At 42.6% G+C, this 24,691-nt stretch overlaps 1 protein-coding gene across 1 annotated transcript in view; it reads left to right on the top strand.

The window, feature by feature from the left end:
• Positions 1–19,991, top strand: part of RUNX2 (RUNX family transcription factor 2) — a 148,604-nt gene extending 128,613 nt beyond the window's left edge. The window contains 1 exon segment of the mRNA XM_039568414.1: positions 19,217–19,991. Within this exon segment, the coding sequence (XP_039424348.1) occupies positions 19,217–19,695 (479 nt within the window). The 3' untranslated portion in view covers positions 19,696–19,991.
• Positions 19,992–24,691: the final 4,700 nt, after the last annotated feature.

The following is a 24,691-nucleotide window of genomic DNA, read 5'->3' as shown; positions in this document are numbered from 1 at the left end:
TTTTGTAACAAGGATTTTTCCTTTAGGGAGGAATTTGGTCTTTGAAACAACTTTTAGAAATAAAAGTTGTTTCTTCTCCTAAGGAGCTCAGAAAACCTTACAGCAACTAAGTAGAAACTGTGGCCATGGAAGTAGCTATGCTTTCATCCCTTAATTCCTGTTAACTTGATTAAATATTGTGGGCAATACGCACATTTCAGGACAGGACCTTTCATAAGAGAAGGCATTAGTGCTGTCTCCAAAATACAATTCCTTTCTTCTTTGTGTGCTCTGGGAAGCAGAGAAACAGTTAATGCTGTGGCTATTGCCAGCATGGCCCTGGTGTGAGCAGCCCCTGCAATGAATGAGCAGTTCACGCTTCAGCAATATTGTCTCAGGCTCTTGGCAAACCCAAGAAGCCAGCTTGGTTTCTGGTGCACTCGCTATGCTGGGATGTTTTTCTTGGTGACTATAACAATTTTCACTCTGTCTTCTTCTTCTTTTTTTTTTTTAATTAAATGGAAGCTGAAAGACTCAAGGTTGTCTCTGTCTCCATTTCCCCTTGCTAATGTTCAATGCTTTCCCTGCGAGGTGAAACTGAGTCAAGGCGAAGTAAAGAACTTGGGGGAGCTCAGGTCTTCAGAAACAACCCACTCATTTTGCTGCCTTCCCTAAACTTGTAACTTGCCTTCCTTTTTTTTTTTTTTTCTTTATTTTTCAGTGGCTCTATTTATTTTGTTTACCGCAGATTTTCCATTTTTAGTCTCCTGCCCACTTGGTGCCACCTGGGAATCTCAGCACCTTGGCACTCTTCTGTGGGCTTTCAGTAGCAGCCTCTCCACTGGGTTGAATCTCTCATTGGAGTAATTGTCCAGAAGATGCATTGCATGATCCCTACCTCAAATTTTTCTAGTGTGGGTGGCCTCAAATTAGGCACCTATGCCCATATTTAGGTGGTAAAACAAGCGGGCTGATTTTCAGATGTTTGAATGTTACAATGTGTGTCTTTAAGCCCTTTTCATTTACTTAAAACGGCTGTTGGGAGAGGAAATAAACAGGAAGAATGAAGGCAGAGGGAAGGAGTTTTATTCCTGAAATAAGGGATTTTTAAAAATACTGAAAAGAAACAAGTGGAATGTTTTGAAATGGAATAAATTTGTTGCTGATACAGGCAGGAAATAGCACACTCAAATATATGTGGATGTATAGATATATTTTTATCTGAGCTTTTTTTGCAATGTGTTTTATATTTAGGACACATATCAAGATTTGCATCTGTTTCCAGAACTTGCTGCTAACAGTTAGTAATGATGCCAAAACATACTTTAGTTCCAGCTTGAGACCAAATGATATTCAGGGCTTTTTTTTATTACTAATTTAGGGTCTGATATTAATTAAGGAAATTTTCCATAAGTGCCAGGCTTTTTCTGAAGAACTCATTAAAATTATATTAACTTAAACCGGAATCACAGTCTGAGCATGTTTTGTAATGATTATTCTTACTGACTCTGCTGGGTTTTGTAAACAGAATGCTAATTGTTAGTGGGGCAACGGGGTCCTCAATTCCAGACTTCCAAAGGGCCAGATACTGAGCCACTACCTAGATGTGTGTTCCCAATAAAGTCAATAAGCCTCTAACAGGAAGGCTGTGGGATCGAGCTCTTTGTTACATCCTTCTGCAAAGGCGTTTGATGATTTCTCCATTCCCTTTGTGGAATTGCTGTTAATTTTCTACCTAGGATGGAGCCAGTGATGGCAGCTGAGGCAGGATCACATGTGTGCTGATGTGGAGAGGAAATGGATCTTCATGTGTGAAGAAGCTCTCTGGTGCATACAGGGTGGTCAGGTTCAGTTATTTACCTCCCTCCCCTAACAGGCCCACAAGGAAGCTGGGGAGGGACTTCTGACAAGAGTATGGAGTGACAGTGCAAGGGGGGAATGGCTTTAAACTGAAAGAGTTGATTTAGATCAGACATGAAGAAATCATCACTGTGAGGACGGTGAAATACTGGCACAGGCTGCCCAGTGAGGTGGTGGATGACCCACCTCTGGAAACATTCAAGGCCAGGTTGAATGGAATTCTGAGCAATCTGATCTAGTTGAAGATGTCGCTGCCCATGGCAGGAGGGTTGGACTAAATGACCCTTAAAAGGCCCTTTCCAACCCAAACCATTCAGTGATTCTATGATGTTGCCCTTAAGTCTTTGTGGCCTTGCATCTTTGTTGCATTGAATTGGGTTTGATTAATTGGCTGATCTGAATTTATTAAATGGTTCCATAAAATGCAGGAGAATTTGGTCCTTCTCAGACTGAAACTGTGTTTGGCAGAAGGTAAGGTAAAGGAGTATCATATGCCCTTCAGGAGCTGAATGGTTTAAATTCTGCAAATTTTACCCTAAAAAATACAATTCAAGGGGACAAGACTGCTGCTGGTAGAAGCTGGAGCTGCCTTGGTTTTCAGTGAAATTTCTTCTCATTTCTGGACACGCAGAATTTGACCACACTGAATTTGGTCAGCAAGGGAGTGTTAGAGCCCAGCAGAGCTTCAAAAACACCTTTTTGAAGTGGTTTAGTAACGGTTGTTGGCCCCATTTTACACATGACCGAATCTCCTCCCCTCTTGATGGATGTTTTAGCAGAAAAGAACCTGGTGTCCTGCCAGCTTGGCTGTCAGATTTCAAAAAGCTTTGATACTGGTGATACTGGGCTGATACTGGTGACCAAAAGGGAAGGCAAGAGCCATGCAAGTGGCTCAGTTTTTCTGTGGTTGTACAAAAGCAAACAACGTCGGCAGCGAAGGAGAGGAAGATGGATGAGATAAAATGAGGGAGCATACCTTCACATGGCTCACGAAGGATGTTATTAAGGGAGAAGGAACTATTTCATATGCATAAAGGGAGTGTATCTGGGGACACTAATCTGGAAATCTCTTAATATTTGCTTTCAGACTGACTCAAAAGAGAGTGAGGGAAGGGATCAAAAGCAGGAGATGCCTTCCTGAGCTTGGGACAGTTTCCCCATGACCCCAGGAGCAGTGTGCAGGTGGTGAAGCGGCCCCTCAGGGAGAACCCAACCCTGTACCCACACAATGCCTGATGGTGCTGCTGTGTCCAAGGAGTTTTTGTGGAGCGTGAGGATTTTTAGCAATGGTGAAGCTTCATCTGTGAGGCACAAGGAAGAATAACTTGACATAAGCACATCTCCACGGATGTATAAATTCATCAATTATTGTACACTGAAGCCCATGTGAACATCTGCTTTGAACCCAGGTGTAAGATTTCCCCAAATTAGCTCTCATTTAAACTTGAGGGCAACCTTTGAGAAAAGAAGCAAGCCCAAAAACTCAGTTGGTCTTCATTTAAAAATTTCCAGGGAAGCAGAACCCACTACAGCCTTTGGTTACAGATGCTAATTAATCTCACTTTGAAATGTGGATCTTATTACCAGTCTGAATTTGTCTTAGTTTCCACTCATTTGAACTTGCTACAACTTTGCTATTACTTTGTCTGCCAGAACATAGCACCAATTTTGATTTCTGAGGTTCATGTGGGTTCCTGTGTTGGTGACAGGTACAGAGAGGTGGGTAGGACAGGAGGTGGCTGTGGTGGATCTCAGGGAGGTGGCAGAAGCCACAGGGAACTGGCTGGTGTGGCACAGAACCGGTTTGACTTGCTAGGAGTCTGAAGAGGGATTGTGAAAAAATATTTTGGTCAATTCAGTTTGCTGTGGGTTCACTATAATCTATCAAATCATGGAAGTTCCCTTTCCTAATCAGCCAAACTCCTACCGTATCCACTGAAAAGGTGTTATTTTTGGTTGAATTACTAATGGCACTCTACTTTTCCAACTCACCTGAAAAAACGCACTGGGAAAGCATTTTTCACTGACTTTGTGTGCTTCTGCAATTCCTTTAGGAATTTTTCTGCCTTTGTATTTGCCCAATTGCAAAGTCCTAACAAAATTAATTTAATTTCTCACACACCACCCTAGATGGAGGTACAGGAATAAAACAGTGGAATGCAGGTTCTCCCTTAGTTTTCCTGCACTGTTTAATCTTTCATTGTAAGAAACACAACTATAGTCGCGGGGGTTTTCCCCCCCAGGTTTATTTTGCATTTGCACTGTCAAAAGCAAAGCTCAGAGCTGATGCTGTGGGCCCGTTGGGGAGCAGACACCCAGCCAGTGCAGCCTCTTTGCTCTCCACAATCCTTATTATTCCACAGGCAAATTTGCGAATAGAGAGTTGAAACTGTGTTAATCCCTTGGGATTACTTGGATCAGGCAATGCTGTCATTGTGTGAAGAAGTTTAGTTCTGGCAAAAGAGGTATCATACACTTAATGCAGGGGATTTTGTGGTGGTTTAAAGGTGTATTTGGAGGAGGAGAAGAGTCCATGTGCTGCATACTCAGCCCTGTCTGGGCCGTGTAATCTCCAAACTTCCCAGTCGTTCCCAAAGGTCTCTCTAATCATCCATTTGATCTTTCATCCTGTGGTAGCCATGAGTGTTTGCTGTAATGTTATTTTGTAATTTGGGATTGCTGGGATAGGCAGCTAGAGGAAGCCTCCTTGAGCTTGTGTGAGAAAGAGGAGCAACCATGCTGAGAGAAGGGGAGCACCAGGAGAGAAAACAGCCTGAAGGATTTAAACCAAGGATCAATTCTGAAAGCAAAATTGAGGGGTAGGGAATCTCATGGAAATCTTTCCATCTCTTAACATCACAAATCTCTGGCAGTGAGCAGTGAAAGGTGGTATGCTCGGGTTAGGAGCAACACCCACAAAGCCTCTTTCATTTAGCTGAGATGAAAAGCCCCTACACAAGCTCTAGTGATGCCACGTGTGGTTTCCACTTGTTATTTTTAATGCTTCACTGAGCTATCACTGTCTGATCCATAGGCATCATTGCTTTTTAATGCCCTTTCCTATTAAACAGGTACTGTTTAGAATTGGCAGAATATTATAAAGCCAGCAGCTAAAGGTATGCCCACCTTGGTTAAGTTTATATAATTAGGCTGCACAATGGGCTTGCTTGGAAAACCAGTTTGAAGCACAGGTACAGGACCAAATCTATGAGGCACATCATTTTTATTGGATAGATGTCTGTAAAAACACAGCTTGCCATATTTAATTTTGCACTGAAATGATGTTTTGTGTTGTGTTGAAATCTGAACTCGGGACTGAAAAATTTCTACAAACTGGAGATCAGTCCCCTTGTCAAAGCATCAGTTGAGGTTTTTGGCTTTAGCTGGAGCATCCAGGTTTGGCTCCTGCAGGCGGTGCAGTTCAGTGATCAAAGTAATGGTTTGATTCGGGAATAGCTAATGGACCTCTGCTGGAATCACCGCAGGCTGCTGACAGTGTTTTTATTGTGACAGTGTCTGGAGGTCGCATCCCCCTTGTGCTAAGGACTGTACAGTAAAAGAGGAGAAGGAAAAAAGAGAAATCAGCCTGTCCCCTAAGAATTTGCACTCTTAGATACAGTAGAGCTGGTTACAAGATATGCAATGGAGTACAGGAGGAAATTATAACATGAAGGGAACCAGAGAGGTGGTAGAAGTGGCTGCAGTCTTACTAGACCCTGTAGTACTGAGTGTGGGTCAGAAGGCAGTGCAAGAATGAAATTATAAGAAGGGTACTGAGGTAGATCTGTGGCTCTTCACCTCCTTCCAGGCTTCAGGACAAGCAGGAAAGAAAGGACAAAGCTGCTTGTCACAGCAATAAGAAGAAAACGGTGTCGGTCAGGTTAGGCCAAGGGACCATCCAGGACCCATCACCTTCTCAGCTTGGCCAGAAGTGGTCACTCAGTTCCCCTGAAGTGCAAAACCAGAATATGTATTGCTGTGGGTTTCTATCTGGATCACTGTATTTAATATCTGTTGACACAGCTCTGTTAATCTGCTTAAACTTAGGTAGGCGGGAATTACCCCAGAGGAGCTGCTGGATCAATTATATTTCCTATGGATATGTAGTGTCATAGTCTTATAGGACTGACAGGGACCTTGTGAGATCATATGATCTGTGCTCCTGTGTAGAGAAATAGGATCAAACATCTGCAGATCATTCCTGTTGAGTGGAGCCAGCTAGTTATGTGTGTTGTTGCCACTGAAAACAAAAATAAAACTATGTCCCAAAGAAGGCATCCCAGCCAAAAAAATTAATTAAAGTTGAAATAGCTAATTTGAGTGCAGTTAAAAGACTAGAACTGGATAGGGTTTGTCAGTCTTGAAAGAGGGAAAGTATAGAGACGTCTGTGAAAAAAATCATAAACCTTTAGATACCCTCAAGGGTGAAAATTGCAAGGCATGGGATCCAGTCTAGGGACGGACCACCGAAAAATAGACCTTCTGCAAAGGTGACTGGCTGGCCAAATAGGAAGCGAAGCAAACGCCTCAAAAACACCACGAGGGCTGCTGACCCTAAATCTCCACAACATAAGACCAAGATGAAATGGCTCATTGGAAGAGCCATCTCACAGAAGCTGCTCAGAGGAAGTCCCCGGGAACTGTGATGTGGATGCTGGCATGGCCGGAGGAGCCACAGAGGAATCCTGGCAATGGGAAAAAGGCACCTCTCTTCCCCCTTTCTTCCCTCTTCCTCTCTCAAATATCTCCCTCTAAAGGGATTTTTTGTTCTTGTTTTCATTTTGATTCCTGCTAAAAGCCAACCCATGTTGTTTTCTTTTTTATGGGTGAAGAGGAGCATAGGGAGGATCTAAGCAGCAGCAGAGTTGAATTGGGAGCCACTGTATTCGATTCCAAAATTAGATAGGAAGCTGGGTTTAAGGGTAGTCCAAACCCAACCAGTTCCTCATTTGGCCTGGCCCACGTAGGTGGGCCAGACTGGTTTGGAGCTGTTTTTTGGACAGGCTGCTTGCCCATGGAGGAAGCCATTCCAGCCGCGGTGGGGCTGGAGCCGGCACCTGGTGCTCAGCCAGGCCAGCTCCTGTTCTCACCAGCCTGCACTGCAGATGCGCTGGAGGTTTGGTTTAAAGCAATTCTGCTGCTGCTTTCTCAAGCAGATGAAGACAACTGAAGGTGATAATTCAGGCTGACTTTATACGCATCTTTTTTATCTCAGAAATTGGGATCACATCTGAAAATTTATTTCAAGTCTTTGTCTGACTTCCACTTTTTCTGTGTCTTCACCCATTGAATAGCTTCTAAAAAAATGTCTGTTGGGTTGTACCTTTAATGTCTGTAACTTTACAACATTTTCCAACAAAGGATTTCACAGTATTTTCTAAACTGTACTACTAATTTTGTCACTTGGCTAACACAAAGTATTGAAATATCCATTGTATAGTAAGCCAATTTACACAGGAAAAATCAAATTATTTGCCCAGATTCACAAAATAAATCAATAGCAAAAGCCAGAAAGCATTGTATCACATTTTCCCTTGTAACAGCTTTAATGGTTAAGTGGGCTTTCTATTTCTAATTACTACTGATTATCTGAACTTAAACTCCAAGATACTATATCTGAGATAAATCTCTGTTGATGGTCTAAAGAGATGCTGGTGGTATAACCTAAGAGGCTGTACATCAAACAGCCTCGAGTATGTTTATGATGTGAGCTGTTACAGACTCAAGTCTGTTTCTTTTTCTCATCACCACCTTCCTGGGAGGATAAAACCCATATTCAGACTTTACACCATGGAGAAGAAGCATTTATTTAGAGGTGTTCAGAGTTGGGCTGGTTTAAGCTTTAGCTCAGCTGATGAATGGGGATGCTGTGTAGACCATCTTATAATGGATTGAAACTTTGCTTACAGTAGTTTGCCTTAACTTAGTAGGAAGCTCAGGTTAGGTCTGAAAGTAATGAAAAAAAATATACAGAGGGATTTACACAGCTTTTATTAAATTAGATTGAAAATTGTAAGTTGCTAAAGTGAATATAATAAGGGACACAGTGCCTCTAGCCCTGCTTTACAGCTATGTTTAGCTGTGTTCTTCTGAATTTTGTGGCAGCTTGATATATAAACAGGCACTGAGAGCCTAAATCCATGCACTGAAAACCTCTGTAGGTCTTTACACCACTCAGTATTTTTGACTCTTAGCTATGAGAGCAGGAGCTCCAGTGAAAACAACCCAGCAGTTCTGTGCAAGGTTTTCCTCCATCTTCCTGAAGCTCACAGTGATGGTGGCAAGTCCTGCTCTGTGGCTTGAGAGCCACAGCTTCACTCCTGCCAGGCCAAGGGTTGTGACATCCCCGAGCTGTTCTCACACTGCCCCATTACATGGGAGCAGAATTTGGCTTGGTGTTCACCCATGGCTCTCCCCACAGGGCTCCCTCTCACCCTGAGCCTCCTCAAATTTCCTTGGACAGCGGGTCTTGAGTCACGCTGACATGTTTGACCATTTTATCACAGGGCCCAATGTTACTATTGTTTGTGTTACTTGGGGGAAACGTGTTCTCACTGTAAGGGAAAAAACTCTGGCCATCGCTGGGTGAGTTATTTTCCGCTGCTTTCACTCCAACAGCATTGTTGCGCCTGCTGCTAAAATCCTTAACCTAAGATGGAAATGCCACCCTGGTATCTCCCCTCTTCTTTCTCCAGTAGTCAGAAGTTCCATGGGCCAAGTGCCCTCATCCCGTCGGAGCGGCTGCTCCTGCACAGCCCCGGCTCCGAACACAAGCAGCGCTTTCCGCTGCCTCCGCAGGACGAGGTGCGGCTGTTTACCCTCTGGGGACACGGGACTTCGTGCCGGGGAGGATTAAAAATCAACATCATGGCCCTGCTTGTGGACAGGGACCAAGGCTGAAAATGTTCTTTGAAGGGAGACATTATTTTGGAGGAGAAAAGTATGGTTTTAATTGTTTAGATGAGGGGGTTTCATGTTTTATGGATGTCTGGGGGCGGGGGAGGTGCTCTTCTTTCTCTGTGTACAATATTGTTCAGGGAAAAAAAAATGGATTATCTACATTTGTGAATTTAAGTTTTTTTGGCCAGAAGTGCAACGATTTGTAGGGTTTGATTTTTCTCTGGGAAAAAAAGAAAACAGAGTGTTTTGAGAACAAGGCCGAGTAACCAAAATATGTTTGTTTTTGTTTAAATCGCTCAGTAGAGAAATAGTCTCTTGTCTATTGTTAAGAGCGAGGTTTAAATCAAAGGCAAGTTCTACATATTCTAAAATATACAGACAACCCTTTGAAAGCAAAGCCAAGCCAAACTTTAAAAGAGACCTTCTCCTTGATGCAGAAGTTTTCAGTTAGTTACTGTGCCGGGGCTTGAGTGGAAAGAGCCAGCCTGAGAAAGAAATGGCAAATCCCCATTTCGGCAGCGGAAGCCAGGAGGAGCATCGTATTAATAGCACACGAGACCTTTCCACAGCCGTTCTAGTCCAGGGCTTTTCCAGCAGCAGTGAGGAAAAGCCTTTGCAGTTCGTGGGTCTTTTTTTGTGCTCAGATTTGGCTGTGGAAGGTTGAAGCAAGCGGCAGAGTGAGGGAGTGGAGGGCCTGATCCTCTCATGTTGGGTGGTCCCTCCTACCACAAATAACCCTATTGGAAACAGAGGGACAATTTGTGGAGTCATTTGTTTGTCAGGAAAAGTAGGGTTTGTAGGATACAGCCCCAATTAGCAGCCAAATTCCTGGTTATTTTCCCGTGATAAAAAGGCAGGTAGCTGTCGCAGAGATGCACATAGCATCTCTCCAGTTCCCATTTGAACTCCTGCCACTTGATCCGTACTTCTTCCCACTTCCTCAGCCATGCAAAGATTATTCCAGCACCACAGCAGCTCAGATGAGCTGGGTTCTTCCCTCCTGCCTGGCACTGAGGTGGCCTCCAGTCCTTTTCTGTGCTGTTCAGGATTGTTCCTGATCTTTGATCAGTGAGGGCACCTGGGAGTTGCTCCTGAGCTCTAGTTCCAAGCACAGCAGGCAGGTGATATCCACCGCCTGGCAAACCAAATACACCATCCCACCATAGACCCTGCTTTTAGTATGGCCTGGGTAGAGCCAGCCCCATCCCCTCCTGAATCCAGCATTTTCTGGGAGATTTACTAAATAGACAGTTTAGCACCAAGTTGCAGTTTTTGGAAGAGCAGGAAGGAAAGGAAAGGAAGGAAAATTTGTAAGGGAAGGAAAAAATTGCTCGCACAGGTTACCAGACAGTGGGCACCTGCCCAACCCACACAGGCTGGCACAGGCAGGGCCATGGCTCTGCCGATCCCATGTGAGCTTGGCAGATGCCAGAAGAGCTTTCTGGGAGCTGCAGGAATGCTGATAGCAGTGTCCTTAGTTGGGGGAGGAGGAGTGCTCTTGTTAGTTGTATTATTTTGTGACCCTCTGTTTTGGTAGCCATAAGTCATTAGTTGGTTTTAATTTTCTTTTTTTTCTTTTTTTTTCTCCCTTGAAACTGAAACAAGGACTGAAAGGGTAGAATTTTCCTTCTTTTTCCCCTCTCTTTTTTTTTTTTCCCTTTTTTTTTCTTTTCTTTTTTTTTTTTTTTTTTTTTTGGCTAATCTGAGGCACACTGCCACATCTGAAGCCACTTGGCTTATTATGGATTTCATGGAAACTGATTCCCTGAAAGTGTTTCCATATGTGTGTTCCCAATATATCCCATCCTTTTCTAAATGGGAGTACAAACTCGCACACGAGCTGGAAATGGCTTCAGGATGTGACAGAGAAGTCATATGACTGGAGTGGCACTGTGTGTGGCCCTCTCTGAAAGACACGGTGTCCTGTGTGCTGGCTCCCATCCTACAGTAGATCCAGTTTCAAAGAATATCTTCCTTCCCGGCTTCTTAAAAACTCTCAATCAAGAACCAGCAAGGAATCCTCTGTCCTCGGGAGAGATGTCCATTAGCTGAATGAGATGCGAAAGGAGAATTTGGATGGGGAGGGAAAAGGAAGGGTTTAAAGGGTGAAATAACAGAGCAATGCCAAGGGCTTCCCCCCTTCCCTGTCCCTGCAAAACATAGTTCCTTTGTGTCTGCTTGAGGATCAGATGGTATTTCTGAGTTAGTAGCATGCAGTGGAAAAGTACAATTCATGACAACATTGGAAACAAATATTTATACTGGACAGTTAAGGCACATTTTTCTGAAAAGAAGAAAAAAAAGCAAAAGAAGGAATAAAGTAGCCTGTGAGCCATGATGTATATTATCTTCCCATTCACTGGATTTATTCAGGATTCCTGCCCCTCTGCTCACCATCACCGTGCCTGCTCCGCAGCCCTGCGGTTTCACCCCCTTGCTGTATACAAAAGTCTGAGGTTGCTCTCCAAGAAAAGCCTCAAGTGTTCCTGCTGATGCCTTTCGGCTGGCGAAAAGCAGTGACAGCTAAAATTCAAGCAGGAAAAGTTGGGGAAAAGTGAAGGGAGAGCACTGCGCTCCTGTGTGTGTATTTGTGCCATGTGGTGTTGCAGAGCTCCTGGACTTATTTCCAGGAAACTTTATTTACTTTTTGGTTCCCATGTAGCTCGTAGATGGCCTGAGACTTTAAACAAGCAGGGGGCTTTTGATACACTGCCAGTTCCTTTCCACCCCTATCACCCGTGACAGCTCCAGACTGGAGTCACTGAGATAAGATAGCAAAGGCTGAGAAGTTCAGAGGCTCCCCATCACACCAGATCAACAGGCATCCACGGGTGGCAGGTCATAACCACCAGCCCAGGACCTATTTCTGTAATGTGACCATTTGTCCCCCTCCTGTGGTTCTCATTAGGAAAGATTATGAATCTTGTATAAGTGAGGCAACGTCTATAAATGAGACTGTGATGGCTGAAGCTTCCACAGCTTCATTTCTGTTCCCAACAGTCCATCTAGGAGGGGTTGATTGCTACATTTTTCTACCTGTTGATATTCCCTAAATTTTAGATGAGCTGTCTCTGGGGGTGCGGTGAGCAGCCACTTGTGTTTCAGCGTGTAATGTCACCCACCAAGACCTCAGTGCCTTAGAAGGAAAGCAGCTTAATGCAGCAGAAAAGTCCGATTGAGGAAGCAGGACAGGTAATGACAGAGCCCGGGCTGAAGAAATGCAAAGAGACCCCAATTTTGCTCTTAAGCAATATAATATCTCTGCTTGAGAAATGCTCTCCTTTATTTGCACGACTGTTACTTTAATGGTCACTGCTAACTATGTTATTTATGGGGTGTTTCTCCCAGCAAAGGGCTTAGGTGCAGTGCCATAAATTCAGTGAAAACATCTATCTGCAAATTAATCCGTGGTATTTTAGGTGCCAAAGACCTGTTACCTAAATACCAGGAGGCACCAGTGTGCAGTTTATCGTGTGAACTGGGGTACTGAGGGACTGTGAGAAGGGATGCACTGGAATTATGGTCTTGCCTGTTGTGTGTAAGGCTCTGAAAGGGTTAAAGTGTTCCTTCCTCCCTCTGACTTTTGTGAGACTGCTGTGCTTAATAATGTTGCAGTTTAAATGGTCCCAGCTAGGCCTTGAAGTTAACACCTTGTTGAGGTGAAGAAAAGAGGAGGGGGCACCAGTTCATGCCTTTTCTGCAGCTATTGTTTGCCAGGAGACCTTCTTGGGGTGAGCTGGGGCGGGGAGGGGGGGGGGGGGAATTGAGAAAAAAAAATAATGTCAAATGCTTTTTTACTTTTTCTTTTCTTCTGAACTAAAGGGAGGGAAAAGACCATTTCAAAACATACCATTATCTATGATAAATTGTTCCAAACATCCAGATGACACATGCTCATCCGGAAAGTAAACCAGAGAGGGAGAAACCCAGTGCATTATTTCTGTGGTGCTGCGTGGCCCTCCCAGCACGTAGACACTCACTGCTAGATGTGTGGGAGGAATGTCCCTGAGGTCCGGCCCGAAGCTGAACGCCAGCACCAGCGCAGGTTGTGGGATCAGGACTTAATATTTACAGTGAGGATTAGATACAGGAGGAGGTGTTTTGGGATCCCTAGGAATTGCTGTCCCAGGCTCCATTCTACAGTGGCATACAGAGGGAAGGTGGAAGGCTTGCCTGGAAGAAAGCAGAAAGATCATGCTGTGTGTGATTCAATAAACACTTATTAGCAGACACAGGGAACAAGAATTTAACAAAATGAAGAGCTAAGTAACACTGTCCCCCTGATACAGAAGGATGCTGGGGGAAAACCCAAAGAGATCCAGCTAGAAAATAATCACCCCCCCATTAAAACACACTGCAAAGAATCCTTAAGACTGGCGAAACCAGGAGCTCAGAAATTAGAAAATCTCAGTACTAACATTGCCTGTGCAACTTTAAATCAGCCTCATTCTGCTTATGCATTATATTACAAATTTTAATTACAGGATCACATGATACTTTTCCCACGGGATTCCTGTCTCATTCAGTGCACAGGATGGACAGTGCTAACTTAATGAGCAGCTCTTCAATATTTTGCTTCTTGTTCTTTGCATTTCCTCAGGCCTTGCTTATTGCAGGGCATTAAGTGCTGCTCTGAAGAAGGAATCCTTAATTTCTTGCTTGGCTTTGCTCTAATATTTCTGCCATAGCATTTGTGTACAGTTCACTGCAGTGCAATATCCCAAAAAAAAAAGGATCCACTTTAGAAAGAGAAATGAGACTGACCCTAAGGTCTCGTGTCATTCAGTGCACCGTCTCTGTGTCACCTACAGCACAATTTCTGTTCTGTCTGTAGCCTTATGTTCAGACCTGTGATCCCATTGGCTTCAGCTGCAGCTGGGAGTATTTAGCACACGTGCAAATCAGAAGCCAACATCTTTGCTGCACACAGAAAATGAGGGGAGTGAAAATGGGATTTGGAGACATTTCAATTGAGTCATGTAGGAGCCGTGTGGCACAAATACATATAAAATCCATATAAAATAATTAGGTCTCTCTCGCCTTGCTCACTTCACCTCTTCTGATTTCTTGGAGCAGTGGATCTGGGGGATGTACAGACAATGGTCTTCTCTATTCCTCAACTCGGATACATCTCCTGAGGTGGCCAGCTTGGGCAGGTTAATAAGAAAGGAATAGCATCTTGTGTAGCTGAATGCTTTGTCATAGTGCATTTGGAGAAATAACTTGAATGCTGGTGTTTCCAAAGTTTCTCACTCTTCACATGGTAACCTTAATAATATCCCCTTGTTTGCCTCTGGTTGTGTTTATAGTTTCTCAGATTTCTAAAAATATCAAACCCCAAATAACCCCATGTTCCCAAATTTTACTTTGCGATATTATATGAACACCCACATGGTCTCCTTTCGCTCAGGCTCTGCCATCCCAAAGAATGGAGCCATCGATGGACTGATCCTTTTTTAGGCTGGCTTGGGGACAGGTGGCAATGTCCCTGTGTTTCAGCAATGCTTGCACAAAAAATGCTAGGATTTGTGACTCCTGGATTTCATTCTAGTCTCTAGACAAGTGTCTTTGTAGGGCCACAGACTCTTCTGCCCATTTTTAGTCAGAGTGCTTATGATTTGTTCATATTTGGCTGGATTTTCATGGCAACATCTCTCACACAAAAACCACTCCTATTCCAAAGTTCAAGTCCTTACTTCAAAGCATGGAACTGGTACAGCTTTTCAAAGGAAGGCTCCTCAGAGTTTAAGATTGGTAAAACAATATATTTTTCCCAGCAGAAGAATTTCAGCTGAAATTTTAAAAACAAATAAATGCATAAATCAAAATTTAGCCTGAGACAGACGCCCAGCATGGACAATTTGAGCCAGAACGTTTAAAGTTTGGCAAAGCTGTAAGAGACTGAAATCATCTCATCATGTGAAGTGTGTGGCATGTTTCATCCAAGGCGATATTATCAGCTGTAAGTAATCCAGGCTGCACTTATAATTCAGAGACATAGATGTTGGGGAAGGAAAAAACAATTTTAATAGGTCAATTAGTACAATGTCCCAGCCTGAATTGAACTGTTGAACAAAACCCCACCAAATCTAGTTTCAACTACAGCAAATGTCTTAACACTGAAGTTCCCCAAAACACAAGGGAATCATTTAGCTACTGGTAAATAAATTTAAGTTGCTGAATTTCCTTGAGACAGACTGTTCAGTGAATACAGCATCACTCTGGTTTCATGCATCAAACAATTCTGCATTGACTTGATGGGCTAGAAATTTCCCTATGAAACATATGCAATAAGCCAAGGGGACTTTTTTTGTTAATGTTATAGCATTAAATAACAAAACAAATTGCAATATTTTTAAGCTATAAAAAATATCCTGTAACTCTTTAAAGTAGATGTCAGCTGGCTGTACCTACAAGGAGTTAATCTGTCCACAGTACATTATGATCTTTAATAATTGGGAGCAATTGGCCAAAGTGCTGTAAACCTGACAGAAATTTGTTGCCTGATTTTCTGCAAACCACAAGCACAGCTTATTGATTGAGACCTGAGCATTAATTGGCACTAGCTGGCATCTGTAAACTGCAAAAGAGAAATGATCATGGCACACAAGCAGCTGTAAATGGTAGAGCTGCAAAGCTGCAACAGGTAAAATTGGGTTTTAAGCACAAATGCAAAATTATTTGAGCTGGCTGCTGGCAAATGCCCAGATCTAGGGTTTTTAATGAGGCTTCTGCATCAAAATAAGTGAAACCACATGGAATTTTAATTGTTCTTATTCTAAATATGAAACACACTGGAGCAGTATTCTTGAATCTGGGATGTTAGCATATATATTGGCATATTAACACGACCACTTTTCTGTTCTAAACATATAGGTCTCAGAAAACTGGAGTGCTGGGCTATGTTAGGGAGGAATCTACCTGGAAAATTTAAAAATAGTTTAACCTGGACTCATTCAGATGTAAAGTGTTTTGGTTTTTTTCAAAAATACACCTTTTAAAATTTTATTTGTTATTGTTAGGCCCAGTCAGCTGATGAGACTACATGGGAGAAGACCACTTACTGTGCTCTTTGGCATGTCTCTCTTTCTGGTGGCACAAAATAAAGTCTCTTCTCTTTATACAAGTGTTGTCTTGCAATGTGGTGGCCACAACATAGGGCAGAGGGTCTGTGCTTCACCCATTTAGTGCGAGCTATCGCGAGAGTGGGAATTCACAGATGCAAATGGTTTTCTTGCTCTGACAGAGGAAAAATTAGCATAATTTTTTAATCCTCCTGGGGTGAGGAATAAATAAATTATTATAATATTATAATTATTATATAATGAATTGTATACTTGCACTGTCATGTTACTATATTGCTGATCCACATCACTGTTTGTGCACTGCTAGATATACAAGATGGGTGCCATACCTGGTAGGACTATTTATCTTCCCAGCCCAGCACAGAGCTAAACGTGTATAAATGAACAGGCATCTGGGATTTCCAAGTTAGAACCAAAATCAACCTTAACATAAGGAGGTAGCACAGAGAAAGGAGGAGGAGGAGGGTGAAAATGCATCAGCAAGATTGAACAGCATTGAGGGTGGCAAGAAGCTGAGGTTTAGAGCTGACTTCTTAGTACGTTTCCCTTAGAAATGAGACTTTAGAACAGGCATCTCAGAGAACTTTTTCTGATCTTTAAAAATATTTTTACACAATGGAGATCCAATAAGGCTGGGAACAAATCACAGCCGTGTGCAGGGAGTTATGGAGACAGCAAAAGGCACTTGGGCAAAAGGGGAGTTGAAGAAGTGAGTGTGCAGGAGCTGTGCAGGCACAGCCATGAGTGAGATAAGACAGGGTTATGGTTGTTTGGTCTTTGGGTAAACAGGATTGTGCTTTACAAGCAACAGCAAAAACAAATGAGTGTGGATTTACTAGGGTATATAAGGAGATCTGCAGCCCCACATTTGAGTTGCCTATGTGTGGTGTGCATATTCCCAGTCATTCCACACAGACATGATCTCTTGGCAGCACCCATGCAGATAATATTTGGATCTAGCTCTGAAAGGGAGATTGCCTTTTAATGTGTAAAACTGTGTGGAGAGCTTTGTATTAAGGAAAAAATATTGGTTGCAAAGAAACCAAAAATACCGATATTCTTCTACACCCTTACGCTGACATCAATTCCACCTTTGATTGTAAAAGTCTTGTTTAGCTTCTATCAGGGTAAACTAAGAGCAACTCTGTTCATGCTGGGAGAGTTGCAATAACAATAAATAATAAAAAAAAAAAAGAGAATAAGCAGTAGCAGATTGAAAGTCAGTATTTTGAGCAGCTGGGGAAATTATGTTCTAACCTTATATTTCCAGATATATATCAGACCTGTTCACAATATAAAGGATAGTGTTCCAAAATTACAGCTTTGAATCTGGGTGGTATTGCCTCTGGCTATTGTTTGCAGTTGGGAATGAAAGAAGTTGCATTAAGCAGTAGAGTGTTTGCTGTAAAGGTACAAGTTATATTACATTCCAGGGTGCTGCGGTTGGAGGGGTTGATGATGGAGACAGACCCATTCACCTGTAGGTCACTGATTCAGTCCCAGATAAAGACAATAGTAATCACATTGTCATCAGAGTTTAGAATGGGCTTTTACTGCCCACTTAAAGCTCTGTGCTCAATATTGGTAGAGATGGAGTATTATAACCCCTAGGTTTCAGGCTGATTTGGAGGCTTGACTGGGTGTGGCCCAGGTCCTCCAGCCTGAACCCAAACTGTGCCTGAGCTTTGCCCTGCTGCTGCTTTTAGATATCATTGTAGGCATGAGTTCACTGACCTGGGAGAACAAGCGAGAATAGTGATCTAAATCCCAAAATGTGCCACACAAGGTGGCAGGGGCTGTTGAGTCTGTTGCTTATAGCAGAGTGGACAAGGAACAGAAGGGCTGGAGAGACCTTCCTTTTACACAGCAATGTCAGCAGGTCAGATCTGAAGCCTGTCTGCAAGGAAAATCATTGCTTCGTCTTAAACTGAGGATACACAGAGTGTTTCAGTGTTTAGCACGTCAGTTTGGCATCTAGAAGATGCCGTATTTTCCCTAAAGTCAGGTTCAGCAGACTGACAAAGAGGTGAGTGAACCCTTGGATCTGAAGGGCTGTAAAGCTGTAGGAGTGTCAGCTGGGAAGTGCAGGGAGGGTCCATTTGATTTCATAATTTCCCCCTTTTATTTATACCTTGCTCTTTCCAGCTCTCTATAAATATCTGTATATGTGTCTGATGCATACTGGCCATCGCGTTTGCCTCCTCCTACTCTGTACTTCTTCATTAGGCTTTCCCTCTTTTCCCCTGTCCTTTTCCCACACCCTCTTTGTTTTCCACTCTTCTGGCTCTCAGTACAAGATTTCACCATCTTTGTCTTCTGCTCCTGTCCATCCCACAGTCTCCTAAGCACATCACCAAGCTAAGGTTTGCTTTCCAGTTCTGCTCCAAAGCTTTGGGTGTTTGATGTGGGATTAGAAATTAGGCAAAATGAGTTTACCCATCCCTGTTTTGCGTTAGACTCCAATTCATAGCGTTACCATCCAGACGTTCACAGTAGTCATAAACTGTGTGGTCTTTTTTTTTTCAACCAGACTGCAGAGACTACATATGAAAACAAATTCTTTTTCAATGGCCAAAAGAGTGTTGGGCTTGTAATTTTCCATCGACTGCTCTGAAGAGTAAAATCTGCATCTTTGCTATCAGCTCAATAGCCTTGTCCGTCCTTCGGATGAGCAAACAGTGTTTTTTAGCCAAAGGAATCAGCTGAGTGGATTCTCACCTAAATAAATTGATTTAAGGCAAGAAGTGGGTCTTAGTCTCCCCCAGTGTAACTCCCCTGGTGTCAGTGGTGCAGTTAACTCGATGTTGCCAGCTCTTGGAGATTTATTACAAGTTGCACAGAGATTTCTGCTTTTCTGGAAATCCCAGCTCCTGACAGCCTGTGCTGAGGTGGGAATCTCAGCTTTCATGTGCAACCAGTCCTGAGTTTCTCAAGAGGCTCTAGAAAAAAAACAGAGACACACAACCCTCAAAACTCTGAAACTGGAAGGCAAATCAACTCCAAGTCCACCTTTCTTTTTTTGGCTCTTTTTTACTCTCTTGATTTTAGACATCTTTTTTCCCCTTTGTTTTTTTGGCTCTTTTTCAATCTCTTGATTTTTGAGATTTTTTTTTTTCCTAACCTGACTCATGACCTTTGAACACTTCAGGTTGGCAATGCTGCTCCCTCCATTGGCATCAGTGGAGTTAGACCAGGGATGAGTTTGGCCCAGCGCTTCTAAAAGATAGATGTATAACACTGTTCCTTGCAATGTATTGCTTGATATGATCTGCTGTTCTCTTGGGGGCCAAAAGAAGTGGGTTATCTTAGAAAAATAAAATTCTATCGTCACGTGATACAAAAAATGGTATTTACAGAATTGTTTTCCCCCGTCTTTTGTTATAATTTTTTAGGTGCTTCAGAGCTGGGCCCATTTTCAGATCCCAGGCAGTTCACAAGCATTTCATCCCTCACTGAGAGCCGCTTCTCCAACCCACGAATGCACTATCCAGCCACCTTTACCTATACACCGCCAGTCACCTCAGGCATGTCACTGGGTATGTCCGCAACCACTCACTACCACACCTACCTACCACCACCCTACCCCGGCTCTTCCCAAAACCAAAGTGGACCTTTCCAGACCAGCAGCACTCCATATCTCTACTATGGCACTTCATCAGGATCATACCAGTTCCCCATGGTGCCGGGAGGGGACCGCTCCCCTTCCAGGATGCTCCCGCCGTGCACCACCACGTCCAACGGCAGCACGCTGCTAAACCCTAACTTGCCCACCCAGAGTGACGGGGTGGAGGCGGATGGCAGCCACAGCAGCTCCCCAACCGTCTTGAATTCTAGTGGCAGGATGGATGAGTCTGTTTGGAGGCCGTACTGAGATTTCTTCCGTAGCCGGCCCAACCTCCGCAAGCCAAAAAAAAAAACCAAACCACCAAACGGTCGACTAACTACGAAGTGCCTGGTTTTTGTTTTATTTTTTTTAAAAACACCAGATTTTACCAATATGTGCGACTGTGTAGATGGGATGATAATGGCCATAAATAACACAAGAGTTACCAACACACCACAACCCATGTTTCAGATTATGTGAATCAAAGCACATATTTTCTTTTTTTTTCCCCTTGGAACCATTTTACCTTGTTTTATATTTAAAATGTACTTTCTACACACACACACATACACACACACACACACACAAAAATCACCCCCTCTTTTTTTTTTTTGGAATTCTTTCCTTCTTTTTTTTTCCTAGAGTTTTGTAATAACTAGTGAGTACTTTTGCCAACGAGGAGAGAACGGACTCCCCGGCTATCAGGAGAAACATGGTGATGCAAGGCAAAGGCTGCATTCCCTTTTATTTTAATAAAAAACCAAAACTAACCATGAACTCCAGATACAGTTGCAATCATACAACGTATGGGACCCTCTCCACACCTGTAGTGCAATTCACCTGGTTTGTATTGGCGCACATAAAAAGGAAAACAAAGAGCAAGTTGCTTCCATTTTGCTATGATCCATTCAGATGAAAACAGCTGTCCCAAAATATTCTGTCCGAGCCTTGCTGCGGATAATGGTTGGAATTTCTCTGTGTTCATTGCTTTTTTGGTTTGTTTTTGGGTTCTTAAAGAGAATGAGTTTTCAAGTTAGGTGAGCCAACCCCGGGGTTTTCTTTTTGCTTTTGTATCCGTTCGTTTTGCCTTCGATTAGCCAAAAACCAAAAATAACAACCAAAACCTTGAAAAACAAAAAAACAAAATGTTATTACTTATGCAAAATATGAGAATGGCAATATATATTACTAGAGCCAAAATGGTATACATAGTATTTGTGTTCGGCTATGTTCTTTTTTTATTTTTTTTTAAATTATAAATGTGTAAAATTTGAGGTTGCTTGCTAACATGAATCATCATATAACTTTAAAAGAATATTTATAATTATTTAATGACATCTGGACCCTTTAAACGTTTCTTAATGTAATGATATATTGACTTCGGTCTCTAAAAGTGTTTTTTGTTTTATTTTTTTTTTTTACTTTTTACATTTCTGCAATAGTGTAAACCTCAGACCTTTACCCTGAACTCTGAAAAGCAGTTCCAGTGTGAACCAGTTTACAATGTGACTTAAAAACAACAAACCCAACCCAAATGCATCCACATCAAATGATTTTGGATGTAGGATCTTTTTATATAACTTATGAAGGAAATATTGTGTTTAAAATATTTTTATTAGCTGTCTGGTTGCCTTCAACACAGTCTTGCCTTTTAATCAGTAGTTGTGGAGACACTGGAAAAATGGTAGGAAGGATGAAATACTTTCCACCCTTCCCCTAATTTCTTCTTCTCCAAGGATTTTTCTCAGAACTTCAAAATTTGAAAAGATTCATTTTTAAAATAGTCTATTTTGACAGCATAATTTGGATGTCGACAGGGTTTTTTTTTTTCCCAAAGAAAAATCAAAACCATTTCAAAGCCCGTATTTTGCAAATGATGACGTGTTAAATATCTCAGAAATGGGATTAAGGGAGAAATGGTGAAACATTTTCCCCTCCCCTTGCAATTTCAGCCCACTTGGTGGAATTAAAAGGTTTCAAACTTGAGACAGAAACTGCCTGGTAGCGAGTCACCACCCATTAGCATTAAATGCGGGAGCCATGTGGATGCGGTGGTGGCTCTAAAGCTGATGTGGCTGTTGCTGTGTTAGAGAAACAAGCACAAGGGCTGCAAAACTCACCTCTGCCCACGCTGAAGACATAAACTCACCTTCAAAGCCACCCTGGGGCTCCCAGGTGTGATACAAGGAGAGCAGGTTGCACACAAACCCCAACCTGTCTGTGACCAAACTACCCCCCAGAGAGGCCCCAGTTTTGCCCAGCCCAGGGCTGCCATGGCAAGCAGGGAGGTAACATAGCATCTGCTGGATGTGGTGGGAGCTGAGCCATCCTCCCCATGCTCTCCCCAGGCAGGTGTTAAGCCTGGCTTAGTGGGATGTTCAGCACGTGCCTGTGGGCTTGGCCAAAGCTCCTTCCTTCCATTCCCTCAGTCACCACTGTCTGCAGCCTCCTCCAAGCTGCTCCTTGGGTGATCTTTGGCTACCTCCAAGCATGGCAGTAAATCAATGTTGGGCACAGCCACACAGAGCCGGACACCACCCTCACTGCTCGTTAACAGCGAAGCTGTTAAATGAGCTGCCATTAGCATGGTACATCTCTCCAATCTGCGTGATGACGTGCTCTTAAAAATAATAAATTAATAAAGTCTTAGCCTTCTAAAGGTTGTATACCAAGTATGCTTAAAGTATAAGTAAGACACTTTGTTTTTCTTCTAATACTTAGTTTTCCTTCAAAGATGGAAGCTGTAATTGATTCTATTTATTGTTGGTTTGTGGTAGCTTGAAGCATACCACTGTCCATTTATTTGTAACTGTAAAGTAATGTTTGTTAGTCTCAGCAGCACTTAAAAAGCCAGTGTCTGGTTACACATTTCAGTTTTGTTTTTTGTTTAGTAAGCAAGAGAAAAAGAGATGTACTGCCAGTGCAAGCTGTTTCCTATTTAATAAAAGGTACTATATTTGTACATTATTTGTTATTGCTGAGAAGGGCTTTTTAAGGTTTACTGTATGCATATTAAGTAATTTTTAGGGTGCTTTTGTGTTGAAATGTTGTTAAGAGTGGCTGCAGGCAGCAACCCAGATTTTCTTTTTTCTTTTCCTTTAGACTTTGTTGTAAAATTCAAGCACTTGGTTTTTGTTTCTGGATAAATCCAGCACAGACCAGACTTTTGTTTTGCCCAATACCAAAACAGGGCTCTGTTTGTGTCCCCGTGGTTTTTCAACTGGACCTTTAGGGACAAACGTTGAAAATGTTTTCTCCGCCCAGTCGAGGCGCACGTGCCTGATCCAGTCAATCCATGCCCTCGTCTGACCTGGCTCTGCCTGCTTGAGATAAGGAGGAAAGGATTTCTAAGTACCTGTGGACAGAGGAGCACCAGCCCCTTGACTTTCAGTAGACCCCCATGCTCCTGAACCCTCCTGGTGCCTTCAGAAAATCTGTCCCAGTACATCAGGCTGGTCATGGAGGGAGTCGTACAGGCTGAGGCAGAGAGGCTCATCAAAGCTTTCAGAAAATGCTTTTGAGTTCACTTGGAAATACTCTTGAATCAGATAGTCAGACCCAACCGGTGCTATGTAGTGAATCATATCAATTTATCTGAGCTTTTGTGAGGTGCTTGGCATTGCAGAATGGAATTTTCTCAAAGGTACGACAGCCCTTCCCTTCGGGCAGTGCCAATCTTCGGCACTGGTCATAGATTTAAAGAAAAAAATAGCCTTTTTTACCTTCCAGCTCTCTTATCCTACCAAAGACTTACTTCCAGCACAACAGGCACAATGTCCCTTTTGCTGAATGGAGGATTAAATCCTCCTCTCCCTCCTCCTAAGGGTAACCAGATCAGGTGCAGTGGGTTGGGACAGAAGAGTAAAGCAAATTTTTTATCCGACAGCATCACTCACGTGGTGTTTATCAATTCCTTTAAAAGCCCAGCTGCTGCATCTTTCTTAGCATTGAACCTTTGTTGCCAGAAGTCCCCTGAGCAAAGATTTGCCAGTTTCCACAAGTACCATCTGGAGAGGGGAGAATTTTGCACTTTCACCCTGAGCAAAGCAAGGCTCAGCCCTGTGCTGGGCTGCAGCAGCAGCAAGCCATGAGCAAAAGCAATAATTGAACCTGGATCAGCCATGAGCTCAAAGAAGCCCCATTCTCTGCCCCCCTGAATTTCTTGTTGTTTTTAAATAGAATGCATTTCAGTTTAACATTTTCTGAGAACTTTTTTTAGATGTTTGTTTACTTCCATGTTTACAGATAACTCTTTGCTTTTTTTTTAATGCAGTACTTTTAAGTATATCAGCCAAGACCATACTTTTACAGTAACTTTAGGTAATATGAGTGACATTCCAATTTTTTTTTTATTGTTAAATATGCTTTACCAATCTTGAATTTCTGCTGGAACAAAATATTTGTAGCATTTTGTGTAAATACAAGCTTTAATTTTTTATTTTTTCAAATGCTGTCACCCAAGATTTGCTTTTCATGCACATATTGTACAAACACACTCTGCTTTATGCCACAGACAATGATTGTGGATGAGTTTACTTCAACTTCAAAGGGACTATTTGTATTGTATGTTGCAACTGTAAATTGAATTGTTTGGCATTTTCTCATGATTGTAATATTAATTTGAAGTTTTAATTTCATTTTCAATAAAATGGCTTTTTTTTTTTTTTGTTAATGTTCTTCTATGCTTCTTTTTCTTCCTTGTCTCCTCTTGGCACCAGGCAGGGTAAAGCGAGCACATGGTAGGACATGGGACTGACCCATCTGTGGCTTACCCATCAATTTCTGCAACACTTGAGTTTTCAACTAAGTATAAAAAGCAAGTTTCCAGGCCGTTGGGTGGTGAAAGACACCTTCTAAATCCGATCTCAAATGTCACTTCTTTTCCTGAGTCTGCAAATTATTGAAACCTGTGTTTCTTAGTGTGCAAACTGCTCTGTTCATCTTGCTATTTCGTTAATTCAGGAACCAAACAACTGGCTTTAGCTGGGACATTCCCAGGGAAAACTTGGATAGATTTCTAAATTGGGAGGGAGGGATTGGGATTTATGATGCTTTTTCATGATGGGGGTTGAACTATCCCCACCTCTTCCTGGTCAGACCTGAGGAATGCAGTTACAGATAATCTTGTGATTTGCATGGCCTGAGGCGAGAATAGTTTTCAAACAGCAAAAGATATATGGATTGGGAGGGGACTGAGGGAGTCAGTCTTTGCTTTTTCCTCCAGCTTAGTGTCAGGTGTAGGAGGAGATGCAGCTAATGAAGG

Source organism: Corvus cornix, chromosome 3, assembly GCF_000738735.6.
Source record: "Corvus cornix cornix isolate S_Up_H32 chromosome 3, ASM73873v5, whole genome shotgun sequence".
NCBI classification, from domain to species: domain Eukaryota; kingdom Metazoa; phylum Chordata; class Aves; order Passeriformes; family Corvidae; genus Corvus; species Corvus cornix.
The sequence above is the reverse complement of the archived record's forward strand: the minus strand, read 5'-3'. Positions and strand labels throughout refer to the sequence as shown.